The sequence below is a fragment of the Penicillium longicatenatum genome, assembly GCF_028827895.1.
Source record: "Penicillium longicatenatum strain IBT 33135 chromosome Unknown contig_1_segment0_segment0, whole genome shotgun sequence".
In the NCBI taxonomy this organism is placed as follows: Eukaryota; Fungi; Ascomycota; class Eurotiomycetes; order Eurotiales; family Aspergillaceae; genus Penicillium; species Penicillium longicatenatum.
In genome coordinates this window covers 59,097-83,137 of record NW_026643119.1, presented here as the reverse complement: position 1 = coordinate 83,137, position 24,041 = coordinate 59,097, and the positions used below count along the sequence as shown (strand labels likewise).

The window sequence follows — 24,041 nt, the reverse complement described above, 5'->3', positions numbered from 1 at the left end:
TATAACAATTTGCAACATGGCAGAACCCCAGTTCGAAGTGAAACTTATTCCAACAAAAGAGGAATACGCTCGCCTTGTCGAAGTGCTATGGGCCGCAAATTTCAACCCATACAAGTAAGTCAACTCTCCCTCCTCAATAAATTCAATATTCACGCTTCTGACCGACCTCGGGAGTTGACTCATCTATACACAGCCCAATTTTTACTGCTGTCCATCCAATCAATGGCCACACCCCCGAAGATCGCGCCCGAGACAAAGCACTCGATACCGAAATCCGGTGGAATGCAAGCGAGAAAAACCCCTTCTCGCACCTAATATATGTGATCGATAAAGAAACAGGAGAAGTAGCGGGAGGCTGTGAATGGTTCATTTTCCACGAAAATCCATTCCCAAATGGGCCGCAGCAAATCAAATGCACCTGGTATCCCGAGGGAACAGAGCGTGCTGAGTACGCGGAACGTATGCTATCGAACGCATTCTTTCCTCGACAGTGTTGGTTGCAACGTCCACATGCTGGTGTCAATGCCATGGGCGTACACCCGAAGTATCGACGACGCGGGGTTGGGCGACTTCTCATGGAGTGGGGCCACACGTTGATTGATCCACTGGGCTACGAGAGCTTTATTGAAGCCAGTCCGGTAGGGCGCTGGCTTTATGAACAGTATGCGTATCGGCGAGTGATGGGTTTGCATATTGATTTTGACAAGCCAAATCCGAGTGATGAGTGGTTGCGGCTAGTGCATGAGTGCAAGCCACCCGGTATTTTGCTTCTTTGGAGGCCGCCTCGTGGGGAATGGACGGAGAAAGTCCCACCAGGTCCTTGGGCCGTCTCTGAGAAAACGTTTGAGTAGCATAATCATGGATTTGAGGGGTACTGATCGCTGTATCTGCTATACATGGTTATCTTAGTGCATTTGGAGATTCAGCTTTAAAGATGTTGAGACGGCCTTTCGAATGTATAGTCATGTATATCAAAAAGCCTCCCAACGGTAACATACCGTTCATGTTTAGAACTAAGAGCTAAACTCTCTTGCAGCTGCGCAGATTGCTCGCGCTCACAGTGCAGTGACGAAGTGGAGGAAATCGAACGACGCGTCCAGCCACGGACGTGTAGCGAACGACTCCGACTGCCCTTCGGATCATCATCCTCTGAGCCCGTGAAGCTCTCGTCATCGCGCGGACCATATATTCGTGCATATCGGCCCAGCCATCGCCGCCATAGGGCGGGCTATCGACCCAATTGTCAGGATCTGTCATTAACGAGGCTGGGTAACTAGGAGAAATTTCTCCCCACAAAATGGGATCTGGTTTAGACTGTGACCTCGCATGAGATAGATTTGCCTCTCTAACATATTATTTACTGCCTTTTTAGTTGCAATGCTCTGTCTAGTTCACTTAACATCTCTATAATACTTTAAAATTATTTTCTGATGTCCTTTTCCCTGATCTATCTACCTTGTACTATCAAAGTCAAATGCTGAACTGCTATGAGAATGTATTTAGAAAACTTATCTTAGAGGGAAGGGCGGGGGGGTAATAATTATCTAGAGGGACGGACTTATTTCATGCGAGGCCACAGTTCAAATTATATGGCCATCTTGTGCGAGGATACAATGAGCAGAATCGGAGTACACATGAAAAAGACAGGCGGCGAATATATTTTTCTGATAGTTGACCTTTGTTTTTTCCAGAGCAACCGTTTTACGAGTAATGCCGTGCTTCATACCCCAACCCATGGCCCCTCCCGAGTCCTAACCCCATGTTCCTAGCCCCATATCAGGATACATACATTACATGTGAATAAATTTAGGGAATATCCATGAGTCCATTGAAAATTACATCAAAAAGTCCCTACAGTACAGGGAATATTCATCGTGGATAAATTATAATGCCAGCAGCAAGCCAGCACCCAAAAGACCAGGTAGAAGATGGTTCGGCTTGCTGGTAGGCAACGCTAATCCCTTAGAGGATGTGCTAGAAGCATCACCACTCTTAGTCAATCCAGTCGCAGTCGCAGTTACAGTACCAGTGGCATATACTGTGGTTCCACCCGCCTCGGATCCCGAAGTCAACATGGCCGTGACAGTTGCACTGGCTGCCCCATTACCCGTCGCTGAGGTGACAGGATTGGGCATGAGCGTCGCGCCCGGCACAGCAGCTGTTCCTGTGCCGATCTCAAGAATATCGTCATCGCCCCCGTCGTAGTTGGTGTTCGCGAGTGAAATCTCATTATTGGCAAGGTCGTAGACCACGTACGCGCTACGCAAGAACGAGTCTCCCATTAGGTTCACTCCGGGCTCACTATAAGAAAGTCCGAAGACACAGTCGCCATCGGCGAACCCAGCCGCAGTGTATGAGTCAAACACAAGTTCGCTGATGGGAATATTCACAGTGGCGCCTGAGAAACTAAAAGTCACGTTGTAATCGGCGGTGGACATATTGCAAGGGATATAGGCGGCGCTGTCACTCTCGGAATAACCGGCGCCGAGTTCCTTGTAGATGGGATCTACCAATTCCTGGGGCAGCAAGATAAAAGCGCTTCCATTATCCAAAGTGACTGCCAATGGAAGACCGGTTGCATAGCTCTTCGTGCCACTGGTGCTCTTGACAGAAATATCGGTCAAGGCGATGGTCAGAGAATAGTATTGCGCGTATACCGGCAAGACAGGCACGGTTTGGAGCTCGCCTTGATATCTCGCTTTGTTAACACCTCCAAAAAGAAGGTTCCCCGTGCCATCGAATTTATTGAGCCACAAGCTATAGGCCGCTGAGTTGATAGCACCGCTGTCCACCAAGGCTTCAGGAAGGTTGGGATACTTGTGGCCCTCACTGGCAGCATCAGTATTTGTTGCGTATCCAATTCCCAGAATACCGTCTATTGTCTCCGAAATACCCGCCGTTAGTCATGTGCCATTTGATGTGGGGTTTGTATTATTTTCTGCTTTTCTTTTGTATAGCAAGAGATTAGAAAAATATGTACTTACGGGGATTGAGGCTTTCTTCAGCCACCGCAAATTGCATATTCTTCACCGTGGCGCCTCCAATCACTAGCGTGTCAGTGGCGTAGGGACCCTTAGCCAAGAAACCTGAGACATAGGTGGCGTTCATCTCATAATCTAGCATCTTGAAGGAAGAGGAATCCTCCAATTTGAACAAGCCAGTCGAGGAGCAGGGATCATCATCTGTCGCACAGTAGGTGGAATTCGGGACATTAACCCAGATATCACTACTGCCGGTATCGAGACTGAGAGAAAGATTCTGGGCTGGAGTACCGACGGTAATGTTCACCATGTAATACATGTTTTGCTATTTGCAGATTTAGTAAAATTCTCTATGATCAGATCCTCCGCTCTGCTGTATGTCCTTCTCTTTGCTTCTTTCCCTTGCCGGAAGCTAAAAAGAAGTAAGATAGAATCGGAAATAAGTCTCATACCACATTATATAATGATGTGCTGGCGAAATTGGAACCGCGTTTGTGCAACGCTTTGGACCGCTCACTGCGGACAATCGGGAGTCCATAGACTGCGGGATCGTTCCGTTTGTGAAGAGTGATGGCATTGGCGCATGGCAGAGCAGCCAAGGCGGCGAGAGACACGATAGAGGTTCCCCGCATGGCAAACCAATATAATACAGATCTCAATCGTGGTGAAATACTCGGAGACTGGCCAGTGGTAAAAAATTATTTGAAAAGGACACGCTTCGAAAGAAAGAAATGCTAGTCGCAATTCTTCCAATCTCACACACGAAAGCCGGACAGGAGCAGGGGAAATGTGGGTCCTTTGTACCCTGGTCTCTGTGCCCACTGCCGCCACTGTATGTCTACTAACGATCCCATCAACTCATGGTACCATTCAGGGTTGAGTTATCTGAGTCAACTAACTATAGAGACCAATCAGCATGAACCACAATTTCCGACGCAGAGACTAGCATCGTCGCAGCCAGTCATCGTACGCGCTAGTGTTAGGGTTCTCCACCAAAGGGAACTTCGATTTTCACGCTAAGCTCGGGGCTAGGCTCGGAGGTAGACGGAAATTGGGCCCGGATGTATTTGGGGTGCCATTCACAGGACCGTCGAGGCAAAAAGAGGCTCGGCAACAGACCAGAAAATTAGCCTAAGAAACAGCCAATGATGACTAGAAGCGCTAGCGAAAAAAAAAAAAAAAAAAACAAAAAAATGAATTTAAAAATAAATAAATAAATTCAAAGTTTTAAAAAATAAGACGCGCCTCGCTTCAGCGGGTGTCCGGATGAATGCATTCACGCCATTTAATCTTTCTAGCACACATGGCCACATGACCATAATTCATTATTCATAGTATGTAATAACTACATATGGTAGAGAATCGAAAAAAGCCGCCTTCCCTCCCAAAAAAGACAGATGCTCCGTTCGTCTCTCGGCCCGTACCGGAACACATAAACACATAAACGCAAACGCCATTTTTGCGAGTGGAGTGACCCTTCTAGGTAGATCAGCACTTCCCTCTCGTCTTCCTTACTTCTTTTCTCTTCCTCCTTCCCGTCAAACCACTTACTCACAATACTACGTCTTGATTCGTCTGTCTTGTCCCTTCTGCGTACGAGTACGAAGTACGAATACACGCCTTGAAATGATTCAAGAATCTCCTTCACCAATCTCCGGAAAACTCGTGGCTTGATCCCTTGCCGAAGTCCCTGGTTTCATTCCTTGTGGATGTGTTTAAGTTTTGTTAGGTCAGGTGACCGCAGCACCCATATCCTCTCTAGATAGACCCAGACTCTCTCTTCTCCATATCTCACACAATCATATCATTCTGATACGCACGTTCTATCTCGCACGTTCGTAGAAGTTTAAATCCAAGAAATTGTTGTGTCACATGCTAGTTGGAATCCGGCCTTTGGACCACGGTTGGATATAATTGATGCGAGCCACTCACTTGTTCTTTGATAGTTTAGCGGTAGCGGCTCTCTTATTGAATAGGATATCATGTGAAAAACATAAATTTGGCAAAGGGAATGCGGTACCATGAAAGTTACATAAAAATCCAAACATTTCATGGTTATAGTTGGAGTTTACCTCTAGTCATCTAGACGATTATCTTTTACCATCATTTCCTATCTTTCTTCTTCTATACTACAGTTTGATCAGCACCCCACTTAGTGGTCAAAGCTTGTGATAATTACTAATAAACTGATTCAGGTAACGTATTTCACAAGCGAGCGGGACACCCAGTCGGCCGGGACACCCCATCAACTTCAATTAATTCAAACCAGCATAATTCACCCGAAATAACGTAATATTGAATATCTAAGCTATTTAACCAGTTTTGGATAATGCGTTCTTTTATGCCCCTGGATATTACATTCTGAGCACCTTGGTGGAGCCCGACGTCGTGGTTCTTGACCTGGATTTTGACTGGTTGGCTCTCTATCTTGAGGTTGAATTTGCGGATTTTTAACCTTTTGGGCTAATTCTTTGAGCTCTGCCACTGATAGACCTTCTGAATGAGCTATCTATTGCTTTGATCTTGCCTTTTTCTGCTTCTTTTTTTCGTTTCTAGCACGTAAAAGCTCGTTTTCTCGAGCAAGAAAAGCGGTAGATTGTATTGTGATTTGGCAAGCTTTTAGCACTTAATTAATAGTAGAATTCAACGGGCTTGGTAGGCTCTTAGAGCGTTTTTCTAAGAGCTTTTTGATTAAAGAAGCTTGCTTCTGGAGTTATTTATAATTTAATGGTGTTTTTGGCTCCCACGCGCTGCTTTCACTCCCTCGAGAAGGTGGTAGTATAGGTATATAGAGTCGAATATTAAGCTTTGAAATCACTCGATTTGGATCATATGGTACTAATCTAGTTGCTAAGAAGCTATTTTAGATTGTTTCTGGCTTAAATGCCTCGTTTCGAGCGATTAGAAAAGCGTCGAGAAAGTCTAATTTATCGATATGGTTCACTCTAATCCACATCAAATTTTCAACGATTTAACCGTACGCGCGCTTAAGAACCGCAAAATAACCTACATTAAGAGGTTATAAAAGATAAGAAGAGTGCGGTGGCATATAAATCGGAATCATATTATTTTGATAGCAAATTTCATCGAATTTTGGAGTTAAATGGCTCCCGTGACCGTTAAGAACTAGGAGTCGATATTTCCCCTTTATTCTTAAGAAAGTCGATAGAAGAAAGACCTTTTTAAGCCAGCGAAGGCCAATTTCGTCTAAGGTCTATCTATTTAGGCTAATCTTAAATTACTAGTCGTTCGGAATTTTATTAGCCTAGCTTACGATAAAAGCTTTACCCTTAAAGATAATTATCGGAGGGAGGCTAAATCCAGACGCGCCTATATACTTAATTAAGGTTACCCATTCACGATTTCTAGGCTATAAAAGAGCGCGCTAACTATAATATTTAGCTCTTATTATAACTTTTACAGTCGCGGTTAAGCCTATCGTAAAGCCCGTCTTATCAAAATTATAGATATTATTTAGATTAATCCCGTTATCATAAATCGTCTTTTAAACGAGATTAAACCATTCTCTTATAATTTTTAGATCTTTATATTTTACGCGTGCGTAATTATAGCGTCTTAAGAACCGTATATCAAGCTCTAGGTGTCGTTTAATATAATTTATTACCTAATTCTTACCGACGGTTTAAATCGGGGTCGTTCCGCGTGTCGCGAGTAAGAGATTAGCTATTTCTTATACTATTTTAGGTCGCGGTGCCGCTCCTCAGTTATCCATAGAAAGTACCTATTTCTCTAGCGAATTCTCCTCGATTTTGGTTAATTTAAATAAATTCGGGCGGGATTCGACGCGGTTTTCGCGTCTAACAAGACAGGCATGAAGTGTTAATTTTAGAACGTCATATATACATGCTACCTCACGAATTAATAGCTTATCCTGCTTTTTAAGAGCCTGGATAGCAAGCAAAATCCGGCCTTCTTGATGTGTTAAATTCTAACGATTTTAAGAGCGAATTAGTGGCATGGTGGGTGGTTGGATAAGAAAGGTATGATTAATTGACGCGTTTTGGTTAGGGTGTCCCGGCCGACTGGGTATCCCGCTCGCTTGTGAAATACGTTATCTTAATATAAAGACTTGAGTTTCGAAAATATTGAGGTATTGCCTTACTTTGGCTCGGTAAATTCCTAAGATGATAGTAAATGGCGAAGAAGCGATGAGCAAAAATAAAATCCTTTGATAAATAAAACAAAAAACGAGTTCTTCTCGGTTATCAAGAACCTGCGAGAAGAAGGCTGCTCCTTACCATTTCTCATGGATAATGACACCAGATTCACGTTGGCACCTATCAAAGAGGCTGCTTTAAAAGGACACACGCATGTGGTCGAACATTTATTGTCCTACGCCAAAAGTCCTCGTGACTATGCTTCTTCGACCCTTCCATTTGCCGCTATCTCCGGTGACATAGGCTTGGTATCTATGCTCCTTGGTCATGGGGCAGACATAAACTACCAGTAAATTGAGCGCCATGCTCCTCGAATGGCTCTATACCCGCACGACGAACGAGGGCATGTATCAACTGCTTTGTCAGTAGCAGCCAGACTCGGGCATATGGATTTGGTGACCTTTTGCTTGCTAATGAATCTGAAGTTAAAGTCACAACGGGAGCGCCTAGTCTCTGAGAGACTGATTAGGCCATTGTGAAAGGCCGCGAAGATGTTGTTGAGGCGCTTTTGGCTCACGGTGCCGATGTCGAAGGTACACATACCAGTGCTGCTATCGAGCAACGCAATAGGAATCACTAGAGATGCTCATAACCAAGTACGAAACCAAGAATCGCCAGACCAACTTCTGGAGCTCCCCGCAGAGGCTGGCGAGACGGAAATATTCCAGACCTTGTTCGATCAAGGCTTCGAAGACCAAGAAAGGGCTTTCATAAAAGCAATCGAATGCGGTCAAGAGGAAATAGTCACCCTTCTCTTGCCACGAGGAACGGATTCTGATCTACCAACCATCCATGAGTGTGCAATCGGCAAAGCAATTTTCCATCGTGATGTCGGTATCATGAAATTACTATTGCGCCATGGAGCCCACATTTACCTTGAAACCTTATGAGGCGCAAATACTTTTGCAGGGAGTCATGTAAGAAACTTAGTAGAACAGTTTCCTGTACATTCTCTCGGGAAGAAGACCATGTATCAATCTATCTATCGGCCTTCGGGGCAGGGGGTGGGGGCGATCATGGGCTAATAATTGGGGTTCCACCCAGAGGAGATTGGGGTGAAAGTATCTGGATACCCTAGGATGGCACGGAATGCTTGGTAGATAGAACCTTTTTGTGACTTATATCGCCCTCTACAAGAGCAAAAGTATAAAATAAATAAGTAAAAAACAAACCGACCCCACGATATAATAAATTTCGTGGGACCTTCACAAAGCTCACGGGATTACCACTATGGGACTAAATATAAAATACTGTCTGAGGTTGGCAAGGCGATTGGTTACAAATGTCAGGGAATTAGATCAGATGATCAAGGCTATGTGGTCAAGCTGAGCTAATCCGGGTCTTCACAGGAAACTCTAAGACGTAGAAAATGGAGAAGAAAATACGCATAAGATTAGAACTACGCTGTCTAAATCGTGCAAATTATTGAAGCACAGACTGAGTTACTGGGTAACTTGGCTAGTTGCAGGGTCCTTAGGTAATTGCATTCTGGTTTTTTAGGGCATGCGAATGTTGTTGGCGAAAGGGGTTGTCAGGCCAGCCACCTTTCCAGATGTTTCCGATTTAGACCTCTCTCAGTTCAATCCAACTTTGCTTCCATCTTCACCGCTGCAACTGCAAAATCTCTCAATGTCCCCAATGATCAAGTGTTCGCAGAAGGGTTTCTCCACCTGGTATAATTCGGAGCCAATGCCAGATTAGGCAAGGCTAGGCTCGGCGTTGATATGTTTTCAGCCATTCAATGAAACCACGTCTTGGACCCTTGCTGCATCAGATATTTAAGTCTCCTAAATTCTCCCCTCTCTGCTAATGAATCACGACTCCCTTAGAATGGCGCCCTGTACCAACGACGGCTATGGTCCGCTCCATGTCCCTGGATACGACTCCGTCCCCTTGAATTTCGAACTTCTACTGGAGGCCCGCTTTACCCATACGTTAGTCGAATATTGCCACTCACCTCGGCTTACTAAGCGCGAGATGGCTAACGTATTTCACCACTGAGCGAGCCGTCCCGGTCGGGCGAGCCGACCTAACCAAAATGCGTTAATTAGTTAGACCTGTCTTCTTTAACCAACCACCATGCCACCAATTCGCTCTCAAAATCGTCAGAATTTGATAGAACAAGAAGGTCGTATCTTGCTTGCTATCCAAGTTATCCAGAAGCAGGAAAAAAAGCTGTCAATTACCGAAGCAGCACGCATATATAATATCCCTAGAACAACGCTCTAGCACTGGCTCAGTGGACGAGAAAACCGCGTCGAATTTCGCGCAACCTCCTTTAAATTGACTGAAATTGAGGAGAATTCGCTTAAAGAATAGGTGATCTCTATGGATATACGCGGAGCAGCTCCACGACCTTCTATGGTCCAAGAAATGGCTAATCTCTTACTCGCCACACGTGGAACCACCCCGATCCAAACCGTCGGCAAAAATTAGGTCACAAAATACATTAAACGACACCTAGAACTCGATACAAGGTTCTTAAGACGCTATAATTATAAGCGGGCAAAGTGCGAGGACCCAAAAATCATTATAGAGTGGTTCGACCTAGTTTAAAAGACGACCCTAAAGTATGGGATCCACGAAGACAATATCTATAACTTTGATGAGACGGGGTTCGCGATGGGCTTAATAGCGACCGCAAAAGTTATTATAAGAGCAGAATATTATGGTCAACGCTCTCTTTTATAGCCTAGAAATCGTGAATGGGTTACCGCGATTAAGTGTACAGGCGCGTCTAGATATAGCCTTCCTCCGATAGTTATCTTTAAGGTAAAATTATTCACGAAAGGCTAGGCTTAAGAGTTAAAGCTTCTAGGCGACTGGTAATTCTAGGTTAGTCTGAATAGATAGACCTTAGACGAGATTAGACTTTACTAGCTTAAAAAGGTCTTTATCCCATCGACCTCCTCGAGGTTAAAGGGGATATATCGACTCCTGGTTCTAGATGGTTATAGAAGCTATCTAACTCCAAAATTCGACGAAATTTGCTCTAAAAATCGAATCATTCTAATCTATATGCCACCGCACTTATCATATCTTTTACAACCTCTAGATATAGGTTATTTTGCCATCTTAAAGCGTGCGTACGGAAAGTGCGTCGAGAACGTGATACGGTTAGGTTAGAACCATATCGATAAGTTAGACTTTTTAGACGCCTTTCTAGACGCTCGAAACGAAGCTTATAAAGTAGAAACGATCAAAAATAGCTTCTCGGTAACTAGTTTAGTTCTATATAATCCAAATCGGGTTATTTTAAAGCTCAATATTTAGCTCCGGACGCCTACACCACCACCATCTCGAGGTAGCTAAAGTAGCATATATTAGACACCATTAAATTATAAGTAGCTCCAGAAGCATGAAATTTCGATTAAAAAGCTCTTAAAAGCACGCTCTAAGAGCCCACCAAGCCCGCTACTTTCTTATATAGATTGGGTGCTTAAATCATATCAAACCTATATGCATAATTATGCTCTTCTAACTTAAGATATCAAGCTTTTACGGGCTAGAGTAGAGAAATCAGAGTCAAAAAAAGCACGTTCTAAGCTCCGGATATTAGCTCTAGAGGGCCTATCTGTCGCTGAGCTTCGAGAAATAGCTCAAAATGATAGAAATAGTCAAATTAAAGCTCCATCCGACTAGCCAACCAGTTAACGAGAAGCACAAGAACGACGACCTAGGGCGCCACCAAGATGCTTAGAGTATAATATTCAGGGTCACAAGAGAACACATTATCCAAATTTAATTAAATAGCTTAGATATTTAATATTACGTTATTTTGGGTGAATTATGCTGGTTTGAATTAATTAAAGTTGATGGGGCGGCTCGCCTGACTGGGACGGCTCGCTTAGTGGTGAAATACGTTAATGTATTTCACTACTAAACTAGCCACCCCACCGGCCTGGCCACCCTAACTAAAACGCGTTAATTAATTAGACCTTTCTTCTTTAACTAACCACTATGCCACTAATTCGTTCTTAAAATCGTTAAAATTTAACATATTAAGAGGACCGGATATTACTTACTATCTAGGCTCTTAAAAAACAGGAAAAATTATCAATTCGCGAGGCAGCATGTATATATGATATCCCACGTTTAACGCTCTAAGACTGACTTAATAGAGTTAAAAACCGCGTTGAATTACGCGTAAATTCACTTAAATTAACTGAAATTAAGGAGAATCTACTAAAAAATTAGGTGATTTCTATAGATATTTAAGGAGCGGCACCTTAACCTAGTATGGTATAAGAAATGGCTAATCTTTTACTTATAACGCGTGGAATAACCCTGATTTAAACTATTAGTAAAAATTAGGTCATAAAATACGTTAAACGACACCTAGAACTCGATATATAATTCTTAAGACGCTATAATTATGAATAAGCGAAATACGAGGACCCTAAAATCATTATGGAATAGTTTAATCTAGTTTAAAAGACGATTTAAGAGAATGGTATCTATTAAGATAATATATATAACTTTGACGAGACTGGTTTCGCGATAGGCTTAACCATGACTGTAAAAGTTATAACGAGAGTGGAATATTATGGTCGGCGCTCTCTTTTATAACCTAGAAATCGTGAATAGGTAACCTTAATTGAGTCTATGGGCGCGTCTGGATTTTGCCTCCCTCTAATGGTTATCTTTAAGGGTAAAGTCTTTATCGTAGGTTAGGCTGATGAACTTCTAGATAATTAGCGTTTTGAAGTTAGCCTAAATAGATAGACCTTAGACGAAATCGGACTTCGTTAGCTTTAAAAGGTCTTTCTTCCCTTAACTTTTCTAAGGATGAAGGGGAAATATCGACTTTTAGTTCTTAATGGTTATAGAAGTTATCTAACTCTAAAATTTGATGAAATTTGCTATTAAAACGACGTGATTCTAATTTATATACCACTATACTCTTCTTATCTTTTATAACCTCTTGATGTAGGTTATTTTACCGTTTTAAAGCGCGCGTATGGGAAATACGTCGAAAATCTTATATAGAATGGAGTAAACCATATCGATAAGTTAGACTTTCTTAACGCTTTTCTGATCGCCCGAAACGAGGCATTTAAGCCAGAAATCATTAAAAACAGCTTCTTAGTAATAGGATTAGTTCTATATAATCTAGATTAAGTAATTTTAAAGCTTAATATTCGACTTTATATACCTATATCTATACCTTCACGACTACCTTCTTAAGGTAGCCAAAGTAGCGCGTGGGAGCCAAAGACACCATTAAATTACTATTAGCTTTAAAAATAAGCTTCTTTAATTAGAAAGCTCTTAGAAGAGCGCTCTAAGACCCTACTAAGCCCGTTAAATTCGTATATAAATCAAGTGCTTAAGGCATGCCAAATAGCGATGCAATCTACCGCTTTTCTTGCTCGAGATAACTAACTCTTACGTGCCGTAAACGAGAAAAAGAAGTAAAAGAAGGCAAAGTCTAAGAAATAGATAGCTCATCTAGAAGGTCTATTAGTGGCAGAGCTCAAAGAATTAGCCCAAAAGGTTGAAATTCCACAAATTCAACCTCAAGATGGAGAGCCAACCAGTCAAAATCCAGGTCAAGAACCACGACGTCGAGCTCCACCAAGGTGTTCAGAATGCAATATTCAGGGCCATACAAGAACGCGTTGTCCAAGATTGGTTAGATAGCTTAGATATTCAATATTATGTGGTTATGGTTGAATTATTCTAGTTTAAATTATAATATTTTAGTTGGGGTGGCCGGGCCGGTGGGGTGGCCGGTTCGGTGGTGAAATACGTTATGCTCCAACTGATGCAACATATTACGGAGCAATCTGGGTGGGATAGGGCGATTCTGGATTCAGATGAGGCGAAGCTTGCGGAGTGGTACCGAAACGCCACGGAAGGAACCGAAGGCTTTCTTATCAGTACCGCCGTGTGGAGTTGGTGTCTAGCAGAGCTACGCGATAAGGCCGAGACAATGCAGCGAATGGGACGTCTATTGGTTTTTTTGACAGCTCCTCGGCTGTGTGTCAAGCCAATGTGTCAATGATAGAGTCCCTGAAAGAAGTCCAGAAAGAGGTGGCCCCACTGGGGCCGCAGCCAAGCCAGGATTGCCCACTTGTGGATCCTTTTCTGTTTCCCTTGGTTTATGGCCGTTCTCGCGTTTCCGTGGACATCACTGGCGGATTTATGGGGCCAGGCGGGAGAAGTCACCAACGGGGTGCCCGCTCATCCATTTGATCAACTTGGGAGATGGCCGGGGTCCGATCTGCGCCGCCGCCCTGGATCTGGAGGGCAAGAGAGCTGCTACTCAAACCGTTTCCAATGGCTCCCTTGCGAAGTGCGATTTGTTCCTCCGAGAACGCCGAATGACACCCTGGATGTTCAAATTACCTCTTATGTCAATAATCTCCACCCAGATAATCACCATGGGCTGTACAGGCACCTTGAGCGTTTAATTGCAGCTTCCGTTCCTTCTTGGAATGAAATCCTCTTCTACGGCAACACCCGCGGCCGCAACCGGCCACGGATCCTCACATATGGCTGCCAGGTGCACAACTACATGGAACAACATAAGGTATTCGGAGATGTGCCGCCATTTCTCGACTGGAGAGGGCTAGCTGTCACTCACGAAGAATGGCAGAAGCTGCGCGAAGCTGCTCGAGAGTATATTACAGGCCCCGAGCCACCGAAATGGAAGCAGGCAAATCCTTTGCCGCGCTTGGCAACTAACCTATTAGACGAGCTCACACCAGAGCAGTGGGACGTTCCGAAAAATGTGAACCGCCTGCTGAGACTCAAACGGCGTCGGCTAGCTTGGTTTGAGCATCCTGAGCCCGGTGTCTCATTTTCTTACGAGCAATGGAAGCAAGGGCAGTTTAGAGGGCGAGCGATAAGTCCGCAGCGAGTTGGGATGTTCCCGGATCCGCTTCATCACGAGCATACGCCTGTGCAATTGGAGCAAACCTTCAAGAAGGACGGTCTCTAGGTTGTGGTAGAGATCAACCGAATTGAACTAACACCGGAGAATCCAGTATATCCCGGGGATCTTGATTTCCATACTCAGGGGCTGCGTAACGAGCATATTGTGGCTACCAGCATATATCCAGTGGAGGCCAAAAATGTAACCCAGGCCCGCGTGGCGTTTGAACACGAGGACAAGATACACGCCACGGAGCTTGAGTGTGAGGTACCAGAGGCTCTAGCGACAGTCTTAGATGTGGATGACTAGGAGGTATACGAGGAAAGGCCCCCTCGGGCGCTTCATAACTTTGGGTCCATTCCGATTGCGGAGGGTCACCTTCTGTCCTGGCCTAATACTTATCGGTCTAAGCAAGAGTCATTTCGCTTAAAAGATCCCAGCCAGCCCGGGAACATGACCCTTATCACGCTTCGTCTGGTCGACCCACATTATCGTATATGCTCGACACGGGATGTACCTCCGCAGCAACATGACTGGTGGGCTACCACAGCGCGACAGGCAGCAAATCTGGATAGTCGCTTGCCTCCAGAGTTGGTGAATTCCATCATGAAACAAGCTGACTGGTTTCCTGTCTCTAGTTGAGGCACGTCGTTTACGTGAAAAGTTCCACGACGATCACGAGCGCGCGAGAAAGGCCATTGATGAGTGTGTGGGGCACCATGTTGTCGTTTTTCTGCCTTACGATTACTTTGTGTCCATGGACGTGACAGATGCGACTGCTGATGCCGGGTACGAATCTCCATAGAATCTCTTATCGGGTCTGCGATTTACTATGGACCCTATTCAGCACTTATTTTCTTGGCTTCCCCTAGTTAGTGGCAAACAAATCAAATCTCTTGGCATGTAACGGTAGATCGATAGTCTGGTTTCTAGCAGTAAATTGTAATACGGGCTTAAGGTCGTTGGGTGCGCTTTGATAAATCAAGACAATTCTGACGCTTGTTGAAGGAAAACTTATATGTCGCTTAAAAGATGTCTCGCTTTGATTTTCCATGGACTAGGTTTCATGAAGCTTACCTAGTGGTGTAGTGGGGCTAGCCCCTGTATATTCCATAAAAAACCCAACTTTCGTTCTGCCAGGTTAGCTTTAATTCTGCATATCTAGCAAGTGGGTATATTATTAGGAACTAGACCCCTACACCTCTCTCATCTAACTCCGGTTGTAATATCTCGCTTCTTTGTACGTTTTTGTGTGCCATTTCAGGACCTGCCTCATTCTAGCTTAGGTACGTGTGATACACGTGAGGCAAACAACCCCAAATGAACAGACCGTTGTGTGCGCTTGATAATTGAACGTCCAACCCAAGACGAACGATATGTGCAGTACAACTTCATGTTGATATCGTACTCAAAGCGAGCTCGCATCAGAATAGTACCGTAATCTTCATATTTTTAGAGTTCAGGCATGGCACCATGGTCGACTCACATCAACTACCGAATTACCGCGCCACTGGATGCAATTCAGATACTACACATAAATTGTGACGAGATATGCCATTATTCAGATGTAAATAAATAACAACTTAGTGGCATTGAAATTAAACACATTAAGGAATGATAGAAGGGTATTCCTTTTCAAAGACACAAGTCATGATCTAACCTCACTTCCAGAATTCTAGTAAGGTTTAACTCCCGCTAATTTGAGGACAGTATCGGTCAGTTCCGGCTTCTCAAGTGGCCCAGTTCGTTCGCCAGGACATTTTTTTCCCATTTCTCATCGCTTTACCCTGCCCAAAAATGTTGCAATGAGGCTAGTGCGTGCTACCCTCATAGCTGTTGAAGAGCTCTACCTTTTTGGCCAAGTCTTCGAATGTAGCCAAATCTGCCGGAGTATACGTAGCGTAGATAATTGTCCGAATAATATTGCTTTCAGGGAGCGATGCATAGTGCACAGTTCGCAAGTTCCAGATAATCAGATCACCCGGCTCGGCATTGATCTTGACGAGACTGCATCCGTGACTTTCAAACCATGCCACGTCTTACAATGTGAATCCATACCAATCGAATTAGCCAGGAGCATCTGCGGCCTTGGGCTTCGGTGCGTGCTCTTGAAAGAATTTGTCGAACAGGTCCAAGCTGCCACGAAGGAGTTGTAGACCTCCGTCTTTGGGGCCAGCCTCGAATAGATTGATAGTACCCTGCGCAAGACAATCCCTTACGTGTTGGAGACTGGTCAACGTGGGGCCAGGGCTGCCATTTAAGGTCGCTACAGCAAGGGAGGGTGATATTCACAGCATCCAAAGAGACGAGCAGCTCATCTATGCCCCAAAGCCTAGCAAATGGTTCAATAACTCTAGGCTCACTAAAGCAGCAAAAGCGGTAATTCTATTAGTCATGGACTTGAAAGAGGATCTCCATAATTTCAATTCATACCTTCTAGCCTCCCACACCCATTTCTCATGGGCTGCAGCATAACCGAGAACCATGCCTCCATTCATCATCACCGGTAGCGGCAGTAGGTTGTCCTCCTTCCATGTTTCTTTGTTCTTTATATCAAATTCAAAGGGGAACTTCTGGAACCACTCCAGTGCAGCCTATAGGTGTCTGCACGCTCCCGTGGAATGGCACCGTTGATGACCGTATATCCATTCTTCAAGAACTGGTCACGCCAGTCGCCGTATGCCTCTTGGCTATCGGCCTGTTCACTCAGAATACCGCTTTGACCGCCGACTTTCGTTTCGGCCTAATCGTGTTTGATATTGTGGCTTGTCTTGAGGTAGCCCTCGTTGACATTGGAGTAAGCAACGGCAGCCGCAGACATCATGAAATCGGTACGATGAGAGTAATGTCTATTCAAGCAATGCTTTAGTTCTAAACGAGGTTTCTTTGAGCACCTCGAAATCTATGGTGAATGGTGATCCAAGAGATCATTGAAGAATTTATGGTCTTATTTATGTATCAGAATTGTGGCGGACTGCCGAGTGGAAGTTTGACCTCGCAATACTCGAAAGGCGGCGATTATGAATCCGGGGTGCTTTGTCCTTGGCCGATAACTAGGGAAACGATATTGGCCGAGCGATTCCACGGAAAATGTGGATACGGGGGAATTTTCCACGGAATTTTTGACCTTCTCTCCACTCAAACTTGCTCGCGGACCCACATCTGCGTCAATCAAAATTCTATAAGTCTATTGGCTGGCTGACTTGTGGCCAGTGAATGGCCTTCGAAATTATTGACGGCAAATTTTGTAAGCCTTTTATAGGCTGATTTTGAATCTTAGCGGTATAGAACATATATACAGATCCAAATGATAGAGTGGCTGCCCAGGCGAACAAATGGTAAATGAAAAGACATATTGTCCACAGCTCTGGAGAACAAAGGTGAAAGTTCTCTTTTGGCTACAAAGGACTTGTTTCTTTGCATAGGGATTGTAATTCGATGTCTCTTTGATCAGTCTTGATTGATTTCAAAAATATAAGATGCCACTCAGCGAGCCGTATATTACTACTATCATTCAATTCACGTCAATTCAAACGGCTTTAGCATATATACACACGCTCTTAGGCAAACTCTCTATGCTCTGAGACTTCCTCCGTCTTGGTTTCATTATCAGCTTGAGCAAGACCGTCCGCTATATCACCATCGAAGATAGCAACCACTTGTTCAAGAGCCCAGCCCTTGGTCTCTGGAGCATAGAAGCAAAGCACTGCGATCACTGGACATAATACAGAAATATAAACAAGATAGTACTTCCACGTAATTGCGTCGAAGGCGATTGGATTCACATATTGGTTGAAGCATAGCGCCACCGCGTTACTGAACCAGTATAGGCTGCCGTATTTAGCGCTAAGATGTGTGGACGCAATTTCGTTGACATAGAGAGGCGGAATTGGCGTGAATCCAACGTCATATGCACCAAAGAACAAAAATAAGAAAACAATGACCGCTGTGCCGGATTGTTTATCACCAGTGTTGGCATAAGTCGCAGAACATGCTGTCACCACAGACATGGAAAGTACCATACCAATCGCAGAGCTTAAGAGTAGAGTCCTTCTTCCAAGGCGCTCTGCTAGGAAAGCAGCAACAGCAGATACGGTCCAATTGAAAATCTGGAGACCGCCGTTGATAGCTATCTGCTGACGAGAACTTCCAATGCCGATGCTTTCGAGTATAGGGGAAAGATAGTAGCTTATAATACCATTGCCAACCCACTGTGAGCCCAGTCCCAGAAAAAGTGTGAGAACTGTGCGCTTGATGTTGCCTTTTGTAGAGAAGAGTGCCAACCAGCTGTATGACGCTCCGCGTTCCTCGGCTTCCACTGATGCCTTGACCTCGCGAAATTCAAGATTTACCATCTCGTCGTCATAAACACCATTGGCATGATAACAGATTAATATGTTCTTGGCACGCTCATCTTGACCCTTCGTTAACAACCATTGGGGGGATTCTGGTGTCATTGCCAAAACCAGAATTTGGACAGCCGGGAAGGAGAAATGTATAAGCACTGGTAGACGCCAACTCCATGAGCCAGGTACGCTCAGCGCTCCATATTGGTCCAAGCTGCTGTGATAGCACCCAGATAGAAGAACGTATTGCACAATGCGGTGACCTGAGCTCGCTGGCGAGAATGGCTCAGCTCAATGACCAGGGCATTGGCTAAGACATTGCTCCAAACGCTGAGAATTCCCAGAAGCAACCTAGTTCCAAGGATTAATGTGGAGGTACGGCAGAATGACTGGCCAATGACGGTTGCAATTGTCTGTATCTTTTACGCTAAAGGTAGAATATTTTGCATGCGGATTGAGACGCTAACTCCCCAGACCTAGCACCTGCATACTGATTAATATGTTTAATGTTGGTAGACAATATTACCTCTAGAGGCCTTATATAGGATAGTTCTAAGAGTAGTGAAAACCTCAATTATGGTCTTCCATATGCGCATTTTGGAACCAAGCGCAGCTTCCGGATACAAATTACTATCACAATGGTTATTACTTGGGCGTGGTTAGAGAGTGTGAACCTTGAAGCCTTCCTGCTATGTCGCACTTTAAAGTACAATTGTAGTGTTAGAAGGTAGAGTTGTCCGCGGTCTAGACGAAGGTAAGCTGAAAAAAGCTTGTGAAAGAGCACATGGAGCGAGTGGAGTTTCATATGGCCTCTAGCGGGATATATGGGAGATACATGACGGGTACTTCGCAGGAGGGTGTGAATAGACATATTAAAGCTGTTGTCTATGTCGTTAGTACTATTGGCAGGGGAATGAAGTGCACTTGAGCGAAGAAAAAGGAAGGAGTCAAGAAGTGTATATAAGGTATCCAAAATTAACTCATGCAACGAGGCCGAGCAATAGTGCATAACGCGGAAGTATTTAGTTTCATTCACTATGGTAATATAGTTTCGATGCGGACGCTAGGCAAAAAATCAATCTCATTATCATGTGATATTAGCATCCTTCGGTTAGGTTCCCCACAAATAAAAGTTGACTAGTTAAATAACAAGAGTGGCACAAAATGCGCATAGTATAGGAATAGTCATCATCACCCATGCCGGACCATCCTAGTTGAATGTAATGTCATGACCGCAAAACCATTCCATATAAACAAAATCTCTTCGTAGCAAGTTTTATGGAGTCATCTGTGTGTTCAGAAGCCCCACTATACTTCGTAGCTCCGCAATCATTTAAGTCCAGCGCTGAATGATGTCATTCTCCAGGAAAGCTACTTTCCTTCGTGCGAGTTCCACTGATTGGAGTGCAATATACATAAGGGTTTGCCTCATAGTGACTGAAGTAAGTGATTGCTGGTCATCATACCTAATTACTGGAGAGTATTTGAGTACGCAACAGCCCTGGAGACCAGTAGTATGTTGGTGAAAAATTGCCTCATTATAAGCACTGAGAACGGCGTGTTTTATCTTTCGAACCCTCATATATTGCGCCACTTGCACTAGAACTCAAGCAGTAATGGCCCTACCCTTAGATCGCTAGATAATTATTGAGGCTTGTCAAACATACCTAGTAGGTGTCGTAGATTGGCCGAGTCCTTCATCTGGTCTAAAAAGGCCGACCGGATATCATGAGCGGGGACCCATGGTACTTTGAGTTCGCCAACAATAGTGGATTTCAAAACATTGCCTGTAGTCTTCATGACGACAAAGTCAGGGAGACATGATTGCCTTTCAGGATCACACCTTGTATCAGCGAGTAAAAATCATGATTCGGCTATATCAGATATCATAGTAAGGACTTGCCCTAAACGTTCTTGGAACCGGCCTTGTAGGCCCGTTTCATCGCCAACATGTATGTGTCCGGAGTTATACGCAGATGGTATTTGAGATGAAGATATATGAACACGGTGCCAATCTCGCTTCTAGAAATCTTTTAGAACATCTGGTATAAATAATGCCCAAAATTGCAGCTTTCCGATAAAGTGGATCGGGTGCAGGGCCGATGTTGAAGTCATAGATGGTCCGGTTTCAATCGTGGCAGTGCTTGCTTTAGAATTTCATCAGCGCGTAGTGGCGCCATGCTGTAGATATGGAAGAGGGGAATCGGTTTATTGCATTTAAAAGGCGAGGCATAGATGTTGTCTATCGCATGGATTGGAATGAGTAGTAAGCCTTGATTCAAATCCACGATATATAGAATAAGAGTAAGAGTAGAGAAGAGAAGAGAAGAAATAATGATATTTATAGTAGTAGGTAAGACCGTAAGAGGGTATATATCTTCTTATCTTTATTATCTTATATAAAGAAAAATAGGGTCTATATTAGATTACGGTATTATCATTATAGTTTATATTTATTACGTGATTCATAATTAGTCACTAGGCTTCTATAGAGTCTAACTTAGGGTACATATTAAGAAAGTATAAGAGCTAGGCGAGAGGAATTGGGTAGAATATTTAAGATTAATTCTTGAAGAAGTGAAGAGGAGAGCCTTTCCCTTTGTTATGGGAAAAACGAGGATGCCACATTGTTAAGGCATGTATTTAGGTAGCCATACATGGCAGTCTTACCCCTCTCGATATGCATGCGAATCGCCTACGAATCCCCACTAGATTAGAAAAAGGGAAAGGTTCTGCTTCTTCAAGAATTAGTCTTGGAATAATCTACCCAATTCTTCTCGCCTAGCTATTATACTTCCTCAACATAGTCTATTAAGATAACGCGTGTCGCTAGTCACGCGGTTATTCTATTTAACCAAAAGGTATAAGCCAGACTTTTTCCAAAATAGAAAAGTCTAGATTCTAGCGATACATATACTAGAGGTCCTTTACGGTCTCGTAAGGCTAGTTCCCAGGCCGCACGGAACCTCTAATTATATATAATCAACAAATAGGTCATAGATCGTGCGTCCACGATATTATTGAAACCACACTAATGTTTCAAAAGCGCATATAATAATTCTGAAAAAAGGATTTAAATTAAAATCACTTTAAGCCATAGTTACCTAATGATCAAAAGAAAACCGGCATAAAAGGTATACTGCGTATATAGCTACTCGATTCAACATAAAATCATTTGTCATTATCTCGCTCTGACCAGTTATCGGTCCTTCTATCCCATTCATATAAACGAGCTTGATCATCCCAAGGGACCTGAACAAGTTGAAAGATTTGATACCACATATCAGTCCAGGGCTCGTGTGTCGCAGGGTTCCAATCTGCAAATCCAACCCAATATCTATGAAGCCCCGTTGCTTAGTAACTTCAACTAAAGAGATACAGGACAAATGTACTTACAGCCTCTGTGACTTCCTATTCCAAACTAATTTGGAAGCATGGGACGGCTTTGGTCGAATACCAACAGAGTTAAGTGCACTATTCATCATCCGAGTTAATTTCTATGACGTGATCAGAGTGTTAGAATGCCTTACATGAGGCTTTCCTTAAACTGCTTCCTGATGAGGTTTCGCTCTTGGAAATCTGTCTCTTCATAAAACTAGCTCATGTCTTTATGGTAGTCCCATAGACGCTGGCCAGGAATCACACCCCAGACAAAGCCTGTAAGAAATCCCCCAGGGACAGGCCAATTATCCTTTTCCCCCTAGGTAGTTTTCTTCCAACCAAGAAGGCGAGGAGTGAACCTTAGTGCATTTAAATGTTGATTAAGCACCATGTACGCTTTGAGCTCTTTGTGAATGAAACCAGGCATGGCTTCCTTTGCTCGCGTCTCTGCTTTCTCTCGATCGGTTTCGTGGTTGGGGATCTGGATGTAAATTCGCATCATCCCAATGGTCTTTGGATCGGTGAGTTTGTGGCAGGCAAATTTTATCGAAGCATAGGATACCACCATATCGGTGGTTTGAGCCTTCTCCATTTGCTGTTCATGCTCATTGATAATCCTGTCTAGTTTCCATTCAGACTCCTCTGGGTCTGTCAGTGTCACAACCTCACCAAGCTTGAAAGTCCGAGCCATTTTTCCATGGTGGAACCAGGGTGTTAGTGAGGCCATGTTGAAGAAGGAGCTTCTAGAGCGGCTCGAGATAAACAAGTTCGGGAGAAAGGTTATGCGGGTCTAGGATATCGATTCCTGTTTTGTTGTGTATGATGAACAACTGATGGTGCGGGTGGTATTCGTGAGGTACAGGGATGGCGAATGGAGCTGTAAAAAGAGTAGATATGAACGAGCGGAGATCTCACGAGGCAATTCTTTAGCCAAAGAATTATCATGCGAAACATCCAAGGATGCTGAATATAGTATAGGGAGGGAGATAGGTGATGAGTGGAACCGTTAAGAAAGAGAACACGAACGAGATGAGATTTTATGAGGTAATTGATCAATTAGAGCTTTTCCAGCTACGAACATCCACATGTAGTGAGAGTAGAATAATAATTTCAAGTACGTTAGGTATGAGGTCATCAAAACAAGTAGATCATTCACTTTTGACTACGACATCCAATAGCCGCCGCATACAGTTTCCAGATAAACTCTCTTATTTTACCCCACTGTTTACCCCACTTCTTTCGCTAATCCCGACCTTTAACGTAACATATTGACAATGGAAATTGAAATTGAGAAAAGAATGCAACTAACAGAGGAACCTAGTCAGGACGGAGATGGGTCGTGGCCCGCCTAAACCCCTGATTTAATTAAGAATCCACGTTTTGTATGCGTATGAATGGCTTCGTTATGATTATTTTGGATTATTTGCGCATTCTAAGCGGGTTAGTTCGTTGAATTGTAAGTTAAATTACCATTATTTTGCATAATTTGAGCCTTTAGCACGTTGATGTAAACTGCTGTTCTACAATGGCAATTAAAATGGGATATCTCGCTTATATAAGCGTTTGACAAACGTTTTTGCCTGATTTCCTTGTATTGGTAATTCTAGTAATCTGATGATTCTGTCCGTTGAAAATCAAGCCTAAAAATAAAATTAGTTATCCGACCTCGAGGCGGCTATCGCCGAAAGGCTGTTCATTGAAAGCATTAACTTTCGTTGACTGTTTTGCCTGATAAAGCGTTATGTATCCCCGATCAGTAAAGCTTCGAGATATCGATCATACTAAGGAGTTCGATGTTCTACTATATAATGGATTCACGCACTCTATATTGTTTTTCTATCTTTATGAGTGGATCGCTACTTCAAATAGCAGTATACATAACTTTTAATAGTGGTCAAGTATCAGAAACAAAATCAAAAGGACTGAAATCAGATAATCGTCCCTCACCGCATCAATCGATACAAAATCATATCGTTTATAGTTGGAAATACCCTAGTTTATATTAGAAGCATTAATTCTATGGCTTTGTGAAAATCTTCGATAAAGGTAAGGAGTGCTTCTTAGATCGTAAATTCATATGGAATACCTGTTAAAAGCTGTGACGTGTATGAGGAAATCACTACTTGACCGCAGTCCCATGGAGATATAGCTCCTTGTGCATGAATACTTCTTTAATCTGAGATCTTTGTGTAGCTGACTTGTTTGTATATCCTCCTATTTGGAAAATATTCTGGGCTTATATGAGTCTCGACAGCCTTGTAAAAAAGGTTTGACG

The 24,041-nt window shown here is 43.5% G+C and overlaps 7 protein-coding genes across 7 annotated transcripts; 3 read left to right on the top strand and 4 right to left on the bottom strand.

Moving 5' to 3' along the window:
* Positions 1–16: 16 nt before the first annotated feature.
* N7484_000786 (uncharacterized protein) lies at positions 17–851 on the top strand (the record flags this gene model as incomplete). Its single annotated transcript, XM_057111206.1, has 2 exons — positions 17–114; positions 194–851. The coding sequence occupies 2 exons, from the start codon at positions 17–19 to the stop codon at positions 849–851; spliced, it is 756 nt and encodes a 251-aa protein (XP_056975943.1).
* A 1,032-nt stretch (positions 852–1,883) lies between these two features.
* Positions 1,884–3,613, bottom strand: N7484_000785 (pepsin-like aspartic protease; the record flags this gene model as incomplete). Its single annotated transcript, XM_057111205.1, has 3 exons — positions 1,884–2,875; positions 2,985–3,306; positions 3,434–3,613. 3 exons carry the CDS (start codon positions 3,611–3,613, stop codon positions 1,884–1,886), a joined length of 1,494 nt encoding a protein of 497 aa, XP_056975942.1.
* Positions 3,614–13,265: 9,652 nt separating this feature from the next.
* Positions 13,266–14,105, top strand: N7484_000784 (uncharacterized protein; the record flags this gene model as incomplete). Its single annotated transcript, XM_057111204.1, has 1 exon — positions 13,266–14,105. One exon carries the CDS (start codon positions 13,266–13,268, stop codon positions 14,103–14,105), a length of 840 nt encoding a protein of 279 aa, XP_056975941.1.
* A 463-nt stretch (positions 14,106–14,568) lies between these two features.
* Positions 14,569–14,844, top strand: N7484_000783 (uncharacterized protein; the record flags this gene model as incomplete). The annotated part of the gene is made up of 2 exons (XM_057111203.1): positions 14,569–14,629; positions 14,678–14,844. The coding sequence occupies 2 exons, from the start codon at positions 14,569–14,571 to the stop codon at positions 14,842–14,844; spliced, it is 228 nt and encodes a 75-aa protein (XP_056975940.1).
* A 1,006-nt stretch (positions 14,845–15,850) lies between these two features.
* N7484_000782 (uncharacterized protein) lies at positions 15,851–16,537 on the bottom strand (the record flags this gene model as incomplete). Its single annotated transcript, XM_057111202.1, has 3 exons — positions 15,851–16,077; positions 16,259–16,371; positions 16,473–16,537. The coding sequence occupies 3 exons, from the start codon at positions 16,535–16,537 to the stop codon at positions 15,851–15,853; spliced, it is 405 nt and encodes a 134-aa protein (XP_056975939.1).
* A 1,062-nt stretch (positions 16,538–17,599) lies between these two features.
* Positions 17,600–18,496, bottom strand: N7484_000781 (hexose transporter; the record flags this gene model as incomplete). The annotated part of the gene is made up of 1 exon (XM_057111201.1): positions 17,600–18,496. The coding sequence occupies one exon, from the start codon at positions 18,494–18,496 to the stop codon at positions 17,600–17,602; it is 897 nt and encodes a 298-aa protein (XP_056975938.1).
* Positions 18,497–22,085: 3,589 nt separating this feature from the next.
* Positions 22,086–22,493, bottom strand: N7484_000780 (uncharacterized protein; the record flags this gene model as incomplete). The annotated part of the gene is made up of 1 exon (XM_057111200.1): positions 22,086–22,493. One exon carries the CDS (start codon positions 22,491–22,493, stop codon positions 22,086–22,088), a length of 408 nt encoding a protein of 135 aa, XP_056975937.1.
* Positions 22,494–24,041: the final 1,548 nt, after the last annotated feature.